General features: G+C 41.5%; 1 protein-coding gene across 1 annotated transcript in view; it reads right to left on the bottom strand.

Annotated features, from left to right (window-relative positions):
• IL13RA1 (interleukin 13 receptor subunit alpha 1) overlaps positions 1-1898 on the bottom strand; it is a 76082-nt gene extending 74184 nt beyond the window's left edge. Inside the window, exon 1 of the mRNA XM_080653493.1 lies at positions 1727-1898. Within this exon, the coding sequence (XP_080509619.1) occupies positions 1727-1805 (79 nt within the window). The 5' untranslated portion in view covers positions 1806-1898. The remainder of the gene's footprint in view (positions 1-1726) is intronic.
• Between the last annotated feature and the right edge of the window lie 15239 nt (positions 1899-17137).

Here is a 17137-nt window from a genome sequence, read left to right as displayed (position 1 = left end):
ATTGTAATGCAATTCTATCAATATTTCTAATGGGAAAAAATTTCTGTATTCTAAGTAATCAAGTTGCCAATGAACCCCTATGACAAAACTGATTAAGTATGGGGGGGGGTGGTTACTAGTATTGTCTAGAAGGCCAACTGTTGTTTCAGGTGTGTGTGGGAGGGAGTCTGTAGGAGGGAGAGTGGTGAAGTAGCACTGTGAAAATCAGGAGACTAATGAGATGGGTGACCTTAAACAAGCCCATTCCCTTCAATGGACTGCAGTTTCCCCAAGTAATTATGGAAATCAGATCTCCCCAAATGAACTAGAGCAGTGGTCGGCAAACTCATTAGTCAACAGAGCCAAATAACAACAGTACGATTGAAATTTCTTTTGAGAGCCAAATTTTTTAAACTTAAACTTCTTCTAACGCCACTTCTTCAAAATAGACTTGCCCAGGCCGTGGTATTTTGTGGAAGAGCCACACTCAAGGGGCCAAAGAGCCACATGTGGCTCGCGAGCCGCAGTTTGCCGACGATGGAACTAGAGGCACCTGTGGGCAAGGATGATGCTGTACACACTCAGGTTCTAAGTGAATGTACAGAGCCTGGCTGAGTCCTAAACAAGGCAGGCCCTTGAATAATTACTGACTGACAAATTTCAAACCTCTCTCAGGTCTCTACTCAAATGCCACCTTTTCAATGAGGTCTTCCCACTCCTCTTTACAATGGCAAACCCCGCTTTTGTTTTTCTACATAGTACTTAGCCCCATCTGGCATACCTTATATGCCCCCCCCCCACCCAGACTCTTCCAATAGCAGATAAGCTCCACAGGGTGGGGACTTGAACTGTTTTGCATTGTTGACTGAATCGATTGAGGACTTCAAGGTTTCCTAATCAGCATTTCAACTTGGGTTTCAAAGCACAACACGAAGGTGAAAATACAATAAGCTAATTGTGGGGTTTGTGTCAATGTGATAATAAAACCTATCAAATTTGGAGCTACTGTTATCTTCCAAAATATCCAGAAGGCCACTCGTGCCAGGAGCTGTCCCTGAGGAAGTCATTGGCCCCCAACTTTTCACAGTGATTCTGAGGGTTAAATAAAAGTTGCCACACAGGGTGAGGGGTACAGGCGAACTCTCTGTACTTTCCTTGGAACTTTTCTGTAAATCAAAAATTATTCCAAAACATAAAAGGTTATTAAAGAAAATAAAAAAGCATCCGCCTGGATGCTGCCAGGGGTTTCCCAACGGATTTCATGAACGCCAGAGGAGAATGTGATCCGCACATCCTTTTTCTAAGAGGACTAGGACCTTCAGAGGTTCCATTCACTCCCACCCTTTCACCGGACCGGGCTCGCCCGGATCTCCGTCTCTATTCCCGCTGGTTCCAGGCCCCTCGACCCGTTCTGGACTCCCAGGCGACATTCCGGGTCCAGAACCGCCGCCCCCTGACGCTGCGGGCGTGTTTCGGCTCTTCCCGACCGCGCGAGGGAAGATCGGCGGCGAGTCTTCGTCCTCCCGCTCCGCCGTCGCCGCCCGGGATCAGGAAAGCCCCGCCGCCCCTGGGTTCCCCACCTCGAAGCAGAAGCCGGAGGCAGCCGTCGCCAATCGCTGGGCGTCGAGTAACAGACCCCGGCACCCATTCCCTTCGCGGCCCTCGGCCCCGCGGCGCCCTTGCCCGCCTCTCGGTCGCGTCCCCCTCCGCCCTCGGTCGCCATCCCCGGTCCGGGGGCCACACTCACCCGCGGGCGCCGCGTCCCCGCCACCGCCTGCGCAAAGGAGCAGCGCCCACAGCGCGCAGAGCCGCACCAGCAGCTCCATGCAGCCCCTGGCCCCGGAGCCCGGCGGCGGCGGCAGCCTCGCCAGTCTCCGCCTCCTCAGCTCAGGCTCCCACTTCCCGGCTCTGCCGCCCTGGAGGCTGGGGCCGGCACAGACGGGAAGGGCCGCCCCGCCCACCGGCCGCAGGTAACCCGAGCCGGCGAGCGCGGTGGGGGCGGGGCGCAGCGGCTGCGGCGCTCAGACCCTCCTGAGTCTCCTCACGGGCCAAACAGAATCTCCCGGACCACGTCGCGGCCCACCCCTAGCGCTTGCGGGTCCCCGACCCCCGCGCCCGGGCCCAGGTCTCCGCTGCGTGCCTACTTGCGGGGCCTCGGCAGTTCCAAGGACTGTGCCCTCCTGGGCACCAGGGCAGGGCCATCTAAGGGAAAGAGGCTTGGCCTGCGAGCCTAGAGACCTGGCTTCTAATCCTTGGCCTCTGAGCCATTGTTTCCTAAACTGTGAGTCCAGGATTAGTAAACCCAGCCCGACTTTACTGGGTGGACTTGGAGGACCACAGATTGGATTTGGCGGGAGTGGCTATGTGAAAATGACTAAAAGCATATTTAAATAATACATAATATTGGGGGGGGGGTGTGAACCACAGCTCTAAATATAAGGGTCAGTGCCATACTGTGTACTTGGATTTTTAAAAAGCCCCACAACTAACTTTCTATGTGTTTCTTTTCTGTGGGTATGACTTGAGAGGATGGAAAGTGAGGCAGAAGGATACATATTAAATAGAGAAAGTGGGTGACCAAGGGCCATTTAAGCTGAGAATAGAGGAAACCTGGAACCCTTTATTTATTTCCTATTGCTGCTGTAACGAATTACCACAAACGTGCTGACCTAAAACAACACAGTTTTATTATATTAGAGTTCTGGAGGTCAGAAGTCTCACTGGGCTAAAAAGGTGTGGGCAGAGCTGCCTTCCTTTGGGAGATTCTAAGGGAAAACCTATTTCCTTGCCTTTTCCAGCTTCTAGAGACTGCCCACATTCCTTAGCTTGCTATACCACTTAGACCTCTACATTCATTCTTACATCATCTCTCACTCTGACCCTCTGCCTCCCTTTTTCATTTCTAAAACCTTTTTTATTTAATTGGACCTACCAGATAATCCATGATAATCTCCCCACCTCAAACCCCTAATTTAATCACATCTGCAACATCCCTTTTGCCAGGTAAGGTAACATATTCACAGTTGTCTAGAATTAGGACATGGATATGGTGGGTGGGGAACATTTTCTGTTACCATCTCCCAAAAAGAGTCACGTCTGGATGGATGAGACCCACTAACTGAGGTGTATTTTGGTTGAATTAAGCCAATGTATATACCTGAAATCTGTTGCAAAAATATATATAGCAATAAAAATGCTGATAATACACCTAGTCCAGACCCTCCCCAAAAGGCATGGGAATGTTGAACCCATCCAAAACAAAGTCCTTACTCATGACCCTCAAATTCAATGAATATTTATTGTCCTTTCAGGAACTGTGGTAGACAGTCATTACAAATAGACCCTGCCAACAAAAAGCTACATCCAATGCAAGGGGCTATTGTAAAGGCAAGAATGAGGAACTCTGGAACTCTGGGGCACAAAGAAGAGGCACCTTATGGGAGGGAAGGGACAAGGGAGGCTTCCAGGAGTCAGGCCTGCATGTACTGAATTTTGAGATATGGAGTCTGGTTCAAGGTTCATAATAAATACTTGCCTGCATGTATTATTGAACAAAATAATGTTTATGAAAACATTTTGTAAACTACCAAACCCTATAGAACTGCAAGATTATTTTTCAGTTATTTCTTTTCATGTAATTTCTAAATTATCCTGCAAATAGGCCAGCCAGTCTGTAACCTAAGACCTCCTCTCCCATCACCACATTCATGCACACTTGTTGACATTTGCCATAAACATTATAAAATAAGCTTATAATAATGTATCCAAAATCATTATGACATCTGCCTTTGAGAAGTTTCCAGTGAGAACAGGATCCCCTGAGGACTGGCTGAGTGGCATTGGGTACATTGTCTGCATACACTAAGCAAGTGAGTACTTAATGAAAGAACAGTAATGGCAGGAAATGATTAGGAAAATGAGGGTCAGGACTTGTCATTAGCCTCCAGAAAACACCCTGAGAATTTGGACAGACCTTGTGAGCAAAAAGACAAAGGGTAGTAGTGTGGCCACAGTAGTTCTGGCCTGCTGTCTGTAAGACTGTTACAGTCAGTTCCACATCCTCTGGATCCTATCAAACAACATTAAAAACATTTTTAAGGAGGTGGTAAGGGTTAGGAGTGCTGTTCTTCAGCATCAAACTTTTATTTGTAATCTTTATGTCCTTTTACTAAATGAGCATCTTGGATGGAATTAAGCCACTGTCCTGGTCTGCAGGAAGATGAAGATAAATGGAAGGCTTTCCAGGAACTGCAATAAACAAGAGGCCTCCTTTTGCCTTGTGTAATCAAAGTCCTGATGAGTCAACATCAAGTTTAGCTGCTTTAACCCTTAATTCATTGAGCCCTGATGACTTGGTGTGAGACTACCATTTTGCCTTTATTTGCACGTTAGCCTGAGGTGGCTGGAGTTCTGGACTGACCTAGTTACCTCAGCCCCTCTGCCTTTCTCCTTTTCTCTAAGTGGAGTTAGAAAAGGGCACAAACAGGAAAATATCTTGGAGGAAAAAATAACATCCCTATTTCCAAAGTCAGGCCTTCTTCCAGCCAGTTAGAGATACACTCCTGAGTTCATAGCTAAGAATTCTGGTTCCTTAGGCAAAAATCTCACAAAGGGTCTTCTACCTTTAATTAAACAAAAACCAAACAGATCCCCACTGCCACTGCAAAGCAAAAAGGGAAGTAGCAAATAGGGAATTTCCCTCCTCTGACACTAGAGCAATGGTTCCCAATGGGGGCAATTTTGCCTCCCCAGGGGACATTGGGCAATGTCTGGAGATATTTTTGGTGGTCATGATGTGGGGGTGTGGGTGTGCTACTGGCATCTACTGCATATAGGCCAGGGATGCTGCTAAACATCCTACTAGGCACAGGCCCATCTCCCACAACAAAGACTTTTCCAGCTCAAAATGACAATAGTGCCAAAGTTGAGAAATCCTGAGCTTATGTCCTCTTTGTTATCTTCTGTACTTCACCCCTACCTACCCATTCTCCTCATGCCCACCAAAAATCCCTAAGAGATTAGTGCTAGAAGTAGTTACCCTTGACACCTCTTTTCCTTGTATCTAGTGTTCATAATTTCTCCACCCCATCATCTAGCCACACAGTCACTTGCATCATAAAACATCTCTCAGATCTCTTCTCTACCCTCTTCACCTCCACAGTTCTACTCAGGTCCTATGGCCTTTCCCTTATACAATCAATACAGTCTTCAAGCCCACCTTTCCAGATATAGATCTTTCCAATGTGCAAATCTGATCCTTTCACTCCCAGCTTATGTTTCTTAAGTGACCACCCCTCCCTTCAAATGCCACAAAAGGAAGTCACAACTCCTTTGCCTACAGTCTTGTTTCTTCATTTCACATTCCCCACTCTTCCCAGCTTCATCTCCAGCTAGTTTCCCCAAGTCACTTGGCACTCTTATTCTCCTAGCTAGCCGGCCACCTTTGAGCAATTTTGTTTGGTCCACGTCATGTTTAAGTTTATTTAGATTTTGATGCCAAAAATGAAAAGAAAATTAGGAGATTTTGCATAACACTCCCTATTTCCAGCTTCTCTGGGGGAAATCAGCAGTTCTGGTAACATTGGACCTGCAGTTCAGTGTGCCAACAGTCAGCAGGCCTAAGCACAGGTGACCACTTTAGCAACAGGGCACATGCTCCCTGGCTGGCCTGGCACTTGTTACCTGCCTGGACCCTGTTTGTCACCTCTGATATTTTCTCACTACAACTCTTTCCTCTTGCTGTTCTCTTTGGCCAGAAAGGGTTTCCATTCCTCAAACGCCATTATTTTTTGGCTTAACCCCCAAATGCAAAATTCTTTACTCCCTCCTATATGTGTACTAATAGCACTTAACAAATTCTCAACCATAGCAAATAATATAGAGGTTTGTGTGCATGTCTATTTCTGCCACTGGACTCAAGCTCCTGGAGGCTAGAGACTCTGTCCAGGTTGACCACAGGATTTTCACATAAGAGGGGCTTAGAGATAGTAATCTGATTGGAAGACACAACATCAGGGGGCTTATCTTGAAGCCATGTGTGTACAGCAAGGACATTGCCCTTACTTAGATTCTAAATTTATTTGGGACAGCTTGAGGGAAAACACCATCTGGCACCACAGAGAAGATAGAGATGAAAGTAACATGGTCAGTGACATAATGCCCTCAATGCGCAGGTTTAATTGACTTGAAGGTTCCGGTTCTTCAGCAAGTGGTTTTATTCTACTAGTACAAGTTCAGTGTGGCTAACTCAAGGGAGTACTGTTTGCACAAGAGGCCTGTGACAGGACCCTTTGGGTTTAGCCTGAGGCAGAGTAGCATGGTGCCGGGGTGCCTGAGCCAATCTGTTGAGGCCCATCAACCTCTAGATCTCTAAAGTTTATAGCAGTTATTGAACTGACTCTTGGATTCAACAAGGCACTCTACTCAAAACTCTCCAATGGCTCCCCCAAGGCCCCACACCATTCTACCGCCCTAACTTCCTCTCTTTCTGTTCTCCCCCATGCTGACCTCATAGCCATTCCACACACTAGCCAAGTACACTACTCTTTCAGGGCCTCTGCCCTGCCTATTTCCTCTGCCGTTTGATCCCTCCTCAAAGAGAACCACAGGTCTCATTCTCTCCCCTCAATCAGACCTCTCATAGAGGCGACCCTGGCCGCCACATCCAAAATTGAAAGCCCCATCCACACTCACTTCCTATCCCCCTTCTTGGGTGATTCCAGCTCTCCACACTGGAATATAAGTTTCACCCACGAGGGCAGGGAATTTCTTCTGATTTGCTCCCAGCTGTATCCCTAGTACTCAGAACCATCTTTGATACATAGTACATATTCAATAAATACATTAATGAATGAAGAAATTACACTTTGCTAGGTGCTGTGAGGGCTAACAACCAACCAACCAACAAAAAGCAGCATTTCTTGTTGTTGCCCTTGGGAAATTTCCAGTCTAAGTTGTGGAAAGGTATGTAAAGCAATTAGAGAAAATGCAAAAACAAAAACAAAAACAAAAAAACCAACAAACAGAAACAGTAAAAATGCTCATTTGAGGTAGAGGCTTCAGAGAAAGGCGAGACAGACCAGTGTGGTTGGAATTGCTTTTAAAGGTTTCTTGGAGTAGATTGGAGTTGAACTAGACCTTGAAGAAGGGCAGGGGGAGGAAAGGGAGAGGGAGGGGGAGAGGGAAAAGGAAAGGCAGGAAGAGAGAGAAGCAGTCAGTTTATAGCTAGCTCTTAAGCAATAAGGAGTCACAGCAGACTTTTACAAGCAAGATAGTGACATAATAAAAGTGGTGTTTAGAGATCTGGTTTCTAAGATGAATTACCAAACTTCTTTAATGCTTGCCCAGCAGCAAGAAGGCTGGGGAAAGACCCTCTGAGGTGTTGACAGGGAACTAGTCAGCCTCCAGGCAAACTGCCACTGTGAGGCTGATTCTTCCCTGGGCTTAATGACTTGGGGTGCTGCTCCAAGAGAGAGTGTGACCCTGGGCCTGGCACTCTCTCTCTTGTTCTCTTTGAAAGCATTCAATATCCTCTCTGGTCACTCCGAGGCCTCACTCCCTTCAGGCTGAAAACCTTCCTCTGCAATTGGCCCTCTTCTGCTTTCCAACGATACTTGGGTCTCTGAAAGAGGAAGCGCCCCTGTGAATCACATCAGCCTCATTTGGCTTCTGGTTGTGGTGCTGGTGCTGGTGCTGCCATTACTCCAGCATCTCAGCCAGGATCCTCTGACACTTTTCCACAGCACCTTCTCCACCCTGGATGCCCAACTCTATTTAGTCCCCATGCCCTTCCCCAGCCCAGCAAGGACAGGTCCAATCTTTGCACACTGTCAAGGGTAGCCTTTAACAGCCCCATAGGTGCCTCACCACTCAGCTCCCTAGCAGCATTAGTGTCTCTCCCTCCCTCTCTTCTCAGCCTCAGGACTCCTCAAACATCAGCCCTAACCCGGTGGCTTGGTTGGTTGGAGAGTTGTCCCATACACCAAAAGGTTGCCAGTTTCATTTCTGGTCAGGGCACTTACCTAGGTTGTGGGTTCAGTCCCAGGTCAGGGTGGATACAGGAGGCAACTGATTGATGTTTCTCTCTCACATCAATGTCTCTCTCTCTCTCTCTCTCTCTCTCTCTCTCTCTCTCTCTCTCTCTCTCCCGCCCCCTTTCCTCTCTCTCTCAAATCAATAAATATGTCCTTGGGTGAGGATAAAAAAAAAGATTCAAACATCATTTGCATGTTAGTCACCTTTACCTCCTTGTCCTGAAAAGTTTCCATTGTTTGTCTTGAACGTGTAGGATAATTTATATTTACATAATATTTATATTTGAACATAGAAACCTCCAGTCCTTCTTGCCTCTTAGCTGTCCCCTCAATCCACAAAGCCTCTCTGAGGAAGGGGCTCTTTGCACAGCTGTGACTTTGAACCAGGAATCAGCACTCTCATTTGCACATCCCTGGAGGAAACTTTGCCTATCTGCCTGTGGGACAGTTCCATATGCAAGCAAGGAATTGAGGCCTCACTTTTCACTTGGAAAGCAGTGAGCTTTGGGAAGGGGTAGTAGCAAAATACACACCAATTTAGTCTATGAATTACTCCATCTCTCCCACAACCCTTCCACCTGAATTGCCCTTTCTGGCTCTGTGCTACTTAGAGCAAGTGGACTACAGCCCCACCTCATTGGTAGCATCTCTAGTGCTGTGCTGTCTGTGCTCTGGGCTAACAACCAATGAACAGTCTCACCACTTCACAACCACAGAAGCAAAGGATGGTACTTAAACTTCTTTGCAGCCTCAGTTTCCAGGATGGTACCAATCCTTGCGAATTGATGAGCTCTGCTTTATGACACATTGTATATTTTATTTTTGCAAATGTTTCATGAATGTTTGAGGAAAATGTATATTCTCCAATTATTGGGTTCAATGCTCTACATGTGCCCATTAAATCAAGTATGTGAATCATGTTGGTCAAACCAGTATACTTGTTGTTGTTGTTTTTTGTTTGTTTTGTTTTTGTTTTGTCTGTTGGACCTATCACTTGCTGAAAGAGGTGTTAAAGTCTCCCACTATGATATTATGAAAAAGGATGGAACAAGTTTTCCTTATAATTCTGTTGACTTTTGCAATAGATAGATAGATAGATATCTGATGAGGCTATTTATTTCATCATGCAAATCTAGAATTCTTTTAGCTTCATAGTGAACCAAGTCATTTATTATTATGAAGCAACTTTCATTAATCTATTAATACTTTTGGCCTTAAAGTTTATTTTAACAAATGTTATTATAACTTAATAAGCTTTCTTGTCATTAGTATGCGCTGGTATGTTTTTCCACAACTTTACTTTCCTGTCTCTACCATTCTGTTTTAGATGTGCTCTTGGAAACAACATATAGTGCAAATTTGTTTTTTCTATCCAATGGGCAGTCATTGTCTTTTAACTTTAGAGTTTAGTTCTAATATATTTATACTTATTTCTACTATCTGATTTTGTGCCATTTGTCCCATTTTTTTTTCTGTTTCTTTTTATCCTCTCCCTCTTGACTTCTTTTAAATGTTGTGGGGGACTTGGGTTTTGTTTTTTCATTTCAAGAGCATTTTTATCTTTTGTAAAATAGGCATCACAATTGTGTCTATCACAGTGTTTATTGTAAGGATTAAATGAGATGAAGAAACTCATATAAAATGTATATCCAGTGCCTAGCACATAGTAAGCACTAATAAATGTGAATTATTATTAGAAGTTCTAGTACTTGTTCATCTTTAGGGTTCCCTCATCTCTTGCGGTTCCGCTTCTGATGTTCTCCTTTCTGCTGATGTCCCATTTGTTCTCAGTCCTTTTTCTTTCATTTCTCCTTTGCTGCCATTCAATTTCCTGTTTCCTCTTACTCGTTCATCCCCAGGCCAGCTACATGTACAGGCTTCCATGGTGAAGGCTCCTGGTGAAGAGAGTCAGGGTGAAAAGGTTTGGTGGCACACCAGGGCAGGAGGAGAGACAGCGGTGCCTTGTCCACTGATTCTCATTCCACAAGACGACAAAGGCACTGCCCAACACGCAGACAACTCTGCACATCACTCTAGGCTAGCCATGGTAAAATTGGATCAGCTGGAATCAGCACTTTCTCTGAAATGGGTATAAAGACAAAGAATTCACCATTTGCTTCCTTAGCACCTTCACCTGTAGATGCTCACTGTCCACTCTCAAGAAGGAATCTTGCTGTGGGAGAATGGGTGTCACCCCACTAGAAATTTGTATATGTACAAACCAGAGCCTGGAAAGAGGAACAAGTTTTGCTCAAACACATTGTGGTCAGAGGAAAATTTTGTCATAATTGTTGTGACATAGCTACAACTAAATTTAGCAAGCTGTGTATTGTGTGTGTGTGTGTGTGTGTGTGTGTGTGTGTGTGTGTGTGTGTGTGTGATGCTTAGAGAAAGCAACACATTATGGTTCCAAAAAGCAAAAACCCTTCAGATCAAATAAGAAGCCCCCTTCTAATTTGGCATTTGATTGCCATAGCGATTCCTTACTCCAGTTACTTCATATATTTGCTTTTACTGTGTCCTCTGTAGCATGACATTCTTTCAAGATAGATTGTGTCACTGGAGGAACAGGGTTACTTGGTGGAATTTTGGGTGTTTTTCTGTTCTCTGGTGGTTTCCACACTTGGATCATGCTAAGTGAAATAAGTCAGTCAGAGAAAGACAAATACTTATATGTGGAACCCAAAGAGCAAAATAAACAACCAAACAAAATTGAAAGAGACTCATAGACACAGAGACCGAACTGGTGTCTTGCCAGATGGGAGAGGGGTTGGTGGGCTGGGTGAAAAGATGAAGGGATTAAGAAATACAGTTACAAAATAGTCATGGGGGAATGTAAAGTGCAGCATAGGGAATATAGTCAATAATATTGTAATAACTATGTATGGTGCCCATTGTGTACTGGAAATATCAGGGGAACACTGTGTAAAGTATATGATAATCCATTCTAACCATTATGCTGTACACTGAAACTAATACAAAATAATATTCAATTTAAACCTCAATTAAAAAATAATGATTCCATGAGAAAAAGGAGGCCTTGTCCCCCTGGATGTATCTCTGTATGTCCTAAGTCACTATACATGTATCACTATATGTCCTTTGAATAACATTCAAATCAGTACGATCTGACTTGCATTAGATTGAAGGAACTTAACCTTGGAATCCATTCTACTTTGGGGTAATTGATTTTAAAATATTCCAGATTGTAAAAAACAATATTCCTGAGAATGTGGATTCTTCTTTGTCTCTTTATTTTTTCTCTATAAACCTGTCAAAGTCCACAGTTTATGTTGTACATTCTATGAGGCACATGTAGTGACATTTGTCCACCATTATAGTATCATATAGTTTCACTGACATAAAAATCACCTGTGTTCCACCTATTCCTCCCTCCTCCATAACCCCTGGCAAACACTGATCTTTTTATTGTTTCATCTTATCCACGATGTCGTATACTTGAAATCATACAGTATGTAGCCTTTTACTATGGGCTTCTTTCAGTGCATTTAATTTCCTTCCAGTCTTTCCATGGAACACCAAGACTGTGCTCCAACAATTGACAAATCTGTCTATAGTGCTAATTGAACATTAATATAAAAGGACAATCAGTTCTGACAGTTATTGGCAAACTTGCAGAACTTAAGGACCCAAACCAGAAATTGTATATTATTTATTTTCTTGCTAATCCAATATGTAGAGAAGTCTTTTTTAAGTACATTAATTTAATTTAAAAATATTAATTCATTACCTTTTTGTACTGTAATATCAGTTTTATTTTTCAATAAAATTATACTGGCATCATTATTTAGATGAAGTTTAATAAAATAATATTTTCACTGTCAAAAATAAATAAAAAATACAATTTAAAAAAAGAAATAAAAGAGGTATTGAACTTACATATTTTGAATGGGCCTCACTTGAATATGAGAGTCTAATCTTTTTTTGTTTATTGAATTTATTGGGGTGATATGGATCAACAAAATTACATAGGTTTTTGTTTTGTTTTTATAATATTATTATTTTAAATATGTTTTTATTGGTTTCAGAGAGGAAGGGAGAGGGGGAGAGAGAGAGAAACATCAATGATGAGAGAGAAGCATTGATTGGCTGCCCTCTGCATGCCCTGCACTGGGAATCAAGCCAGCAACCCGGGCATGTGCCCAAACCCTGACCTCCTGGTTCATAGGTCGACCACTGAGCAACACCGGCTGGGCTATATAGGTTTTGAGTATACTATTCTAAAACACATCATCTGTACACTGTATTGTGTATTTACCACCTTGAGTCTCCTTCCATCACCATTTATTCCCCTTTATTCTCTTCTACCTTCCCCCACCCCACATCCCTCTGTGAATCACCATAGTGGTGTCTTCTGTGTCCATGAGTCTCTCTCTCTCTCTCTCTCTTTTTTTTTTTTTTGGCCTTTAGCAATTAAGCATATACTTTTATTCTGTTTTTAAAATATATTTTTACAGAGAGGAAGGGAGAGGGATAGAGAGTTAGAAACATCGATGAAGGAGACACATCAATCAGCTGCCTCCTGCACACCCCCTACTGGGGATATGCCCACAACCAAGGTACATGCCCTTGACCGGAATCGAACCCAGGACCCTTCAGTCCGCAGGCCGATATTCTATCCACTGAGCCAAACTGGCCAGGGCTATACTTTTATTCTTCGTAGTAAATTTTAAATAGATGGTGTTGTATTTTTAAATATCTTTATTACAAAAGAACAATTTCAACTTACAATAGAGATGAAATGCAATACATTTCTGACTATATACAATAACAAAATGCCTTGCCATGATTGAAAATTTCTAAAATAACAAGCTATATAATGTATTGGATCTGTCTTCATCAAAGAGAATGCTGCTACCAGCATGGAAACAGGAGCAATTTAATTTCCTGCAATGCACAGAAAGTATATGGAGTAGAAGGTGAGATAAACATATGCTGCAGACAGAGGTGCAGAGTGAAACACATCTAGGAGGAGAGAGAGTTTTAGGAAAGAGTGGGAAAAGGAATGGAGAGGAAAAGAGAAAGGGAGTGGGGAAAGAAAGAGAGAGAGAGAAAATGGGAGAAGAGGGTCTTGTTGCAAATTTAGTATTCAGATAAATATTTGATTTGAAACGACTCTGAGGGGGTTTTACCTCACCTAGTGTTCTCTAAACTTTTTAAAATCTCAAGACCCCCTTAAGTTCTTAAAAATTATTGAGGACCCCAGTCCTACTTTCTTTTCATCTCTCCCACAGGTATTCATTCCAAGGACATGCCTTACTTAGCCTGCATTATAAACTCTGTCTCAGGGTTTACATCCTGGGGAACATAACCTGTGACAAGTGTCTAACACAGTGCCTACCACATTCATGCTTAAAGTATTGAAGCAGTTAGTTTCCTCAGTTACAGGTAGACTTTACTTTAAACAAACTAAATTTAATAACTTCTAGACACTTGTGAGGATCATACATTTTATAAACATGTTCTTTAAATATCTTAAGGTATTTAGGAGACAATGGGATTCATTTAAAATAAGGTATAATCATTAGGGAAGTACAGATCAAAGCCACAATGAGTTACCATTTCATAGCCATTAAGATGGCTATTGTTAAAAAAAAACAACAAAAACAAACCACAGGAAATAACAACTGTTAGCGAGGATGTGGAGAAGTTGGAACATTTGCGCATTGTAACATGGTGCAGCCACTGTGGAAAACAGTTTGGCAGTTCCTCAAAAACTTAAACATAGAATTATCATATTACCCAGCAATTCTACTTCTAGATATATATCCAAAAGAACTGAACGCAGTGACTTGAACAGATATTTACAAACCCATGTTCATAGCAGCATTATTCACAACAGCTAAAACATGAAAGCAATCCAAGTGTTGATTGATGGGTAAATGGATAAGCAAAATATAGAATATAGATACAATGGAATATTATTCAGTCTTATAAAGGAAGAAAATTCTGACACATGCTACTACACTGATGAACATTGATGACATTATGCTAAGTGCAATAAGTGAGTAACCAAAGGATAAATACTGTATTATTCCTTTTATATGAGGTCTCTAGAATAGTCAGATTCATAGAGACAGAAAGTACAATGGTGGTCGCCAGAGGCTGGGGGGAGTGGGAAATAGGGAGTTATTGCTTAATGCATAAGAGTTTCAGTTTGGGATTATGAAAAAATTCTGGAGATGGATGGTGGTGATGGTTGCACAACAATATGAACGTACTTAATGCCACTGAATTGTACACCTAATGGTTAAAATGGAAATTTTTTATGTTATGTATATTTTACCACAATAAAAAGTAAAATATTTTCAAAAGTATAAATATGACTGAAATCTTGCAGTACATTAGTAAATTGGTTGCATAGAATAGTTAATGAATTATTTCTTTTTATTGCCAAATAATAGCTCATTGTATGGATATACTACCTTGAAAACATTATGCTAAATGAGAGAAGCCAGTTACAAGAGACCACATATTGGCTGATTCCATTTATATGTGATGTCCAGAAGAGGCAAGTCTTTCGAGACAGAAACTAGTTTAATAGTTGCCTACAGCTGGGAGGAGGAGTGGGATGAAAAGAGAAATGACTGCTAATGATGCTAAGATACATAGGAGGGATGGGTGATGAAACTGAAAATCATTGAATTCATTTTAAATGAGTGCATTATATGTCAATAAAGCTGTTATTAACAAATACATTAATGAAAACCAAAATAATAGAAAAGACTCTCTTAAGGAATATCTTTCTTGATTGATCTAGGAAATTAAACTTTTATGCCTCAGTGTGGAAAGGTTCATGGGTGTTCTTGTATTTCCTTTCAATCATTCAGTAAGTACTTAGTGAAAACTTTCTGTGGGTAAATAACACTATTGAAGGTACAAAGCAATCTACAAAAAATATTGTCTTAAAATATGTGTCTGCCTTTCAGAAGCTTGCGCTCTGATTAAGTAGACAAGATATACACACATGAAATGAAATTAAGGCAATGCCATGTTGGAGTTCAATTATCAACTCATGATAATGATTCCATTTGTCACACACAACCAACCAAATTTATTGTTATTGCAAAATTAGTGATACTGAACATAATATTTCATAGTGAATAAGAGCAAGAGCTCTGAAGCCAGACTACCTGGTTTGAATCATGGCTCCATTACTTCCTAGCTGCATGAACTTGCGCAACTTATTTAACTTCTCTTGTGTCTCAGCTTCCTCCTTTTGAAAATGGGGATGATCATGATAATAACACATACTTCAGAGGGTTGTTGTGAGGATTAGATATGTTAATTCATGTAAAGTACTTAGAACAGATCCTGGCACATAGCAAATGTTCAATAGGAGTATTAGTTACTGTTATTTCCAGAAAATAGTGAGAAATCCCTTCAATAAATATTGAGTATTTAAACATACATTTTAAATATATTTCTTAACAGAGCTGTGACCCTTTTACTGGAGATTTTGGCAATGCATATGCCAGGATGTCATTCAGAATGTCACAGTATTATTGGCTCGGGGTATCTAAAATGTCTAATATCCTGGCTGGGCACAAAGTAGGGGTTCCATAAGTAGTAGAATTCAATTTAAAAAATGTAGATTAAAATGTTAAAAATTTTGAATGATAAGATTATGTTATTTTTTTGCCCCTTTCTCTTTTTTTTCAAAATGATTGGATTACTTTTATTTTGTTTTATATTTTTACTAGAGGCCTGATGCACGAAATTCATGCAAGAGTAGGCCTTCCTTCCCCAGGTTGCTGGCACGGGCTTCCCTCTGGCACCCAGGACCTGGGCTTCCCTCTGGCTGCTTGCAGGCACCCGGGACCTGGCTTCCCTCACAGCCCCAGCTTCTTCCAGAAGGTCGTCCGGAAGGACGTCCGGTCTGATTAGCATATTACACTTTTATTATTATAGATTGCCAATATATCAAGCCTACAGAAATGTATAGGGACCAACATGATGGACACAGATATACCCATTAAACTCAGTTATAACTTTAATAAGGTTAGCTTTATTAAACTGTGATCCGACCTATACCATATTTGCCTGAGTTTGCTTTCTCTCTTTTTAAGAATTAAGACATTATAGATAGAGTTGACACCCTATATGCACTCTTCCCAGAGTGTCTCCTAAAACCATCTCTCCTTAGAAGCCTCATTATCTTGAATATTCTTATACTACTACTACTACTACTAAAATGAGTATATTCATAATGTAGGAATATTTTGCGTATTTTAAAACTATGTACAAATGGTAATCTCTACACATGTCATTCTAAAACTTGCCTCTTTGATTCAGCATTTTGTTTGTGAGATTCAATGTTAACACATGTAGCTATAGTTCATTCATTTTCTTTGTAGAATATTTCAGAGTGTATATGCTTACTTATCCATTCTGATGGAGGACATTTGTATTGTTTCCATTTTTTCACTCTTACAAATAGGGCTGCTATGAAGATTTTTGGCATCCATGCAAGTTTCTCTAGGTGTCCATGTAGAAATGATATTTGCATCTTCCACTTTACTCCATATTGCCAAATGGCCCTGTAAAGTCATTATACTCTTACCAGCAGAGCCCACAAATTTCCATTGCTTCACATTTTTGCCAAAACTTATTTGTTGTGCTTTTAAAAGTTTTGCCAATTTGATAGGTGTAAAATGGTCTCTTTTGTAAAACATTTGGAATGATTCCTGGTAGATAGTGGGGTCTCAAGAGGCTGAGTTATTATTTTATTTAACATTTCCATAATCAATATGGATGTTTGGCACCTTTTCCTTTGTTTATTGGTCATTAAAGTTTCCGCTTTTGTGAACTACCTCTTCATGTCCTTTCCCCATTGTTTTTTATTAGGTTATTTGTCTTTTTCTTATTGATTTATATGGTTATATTTTTCTTGCACTAATCCTTTGTTGCTTAGGTAGTCTGTCACATGTTTTTAACTTCATTTATGGTGTCTTTTGTAATTTAGAATTATATTTTTTATTTCAATGTATTCAGATTTATCATTTCCTCCTTTGGGTTCTGCTTTTATACCTTGTTTATAAAATCCTTCCTTATTAGTGGTTATGATTTGTCAAAGAGCTCTGTTTTTCTGCCCAGAACACTAG

The sequence above is a fragment of the Plecotus auritus genome, assembly GCF_963455305.1.
Source record: "Plecotus auritus genome assembly, chromosome: X".
Classification (NCBI taxonomy): domain Eukaryota; kingdom Metazoa; phylum Chordata; class Mammalia; order Chiroptera; family Vespertilionidae; genus Plecotus; species Plecotus auritus.
The sequence above is the reverse complement of the archived record's forward strand: the minus strand, read 5'-3'. Positions and strand labels throughout refer to the sequence as shown.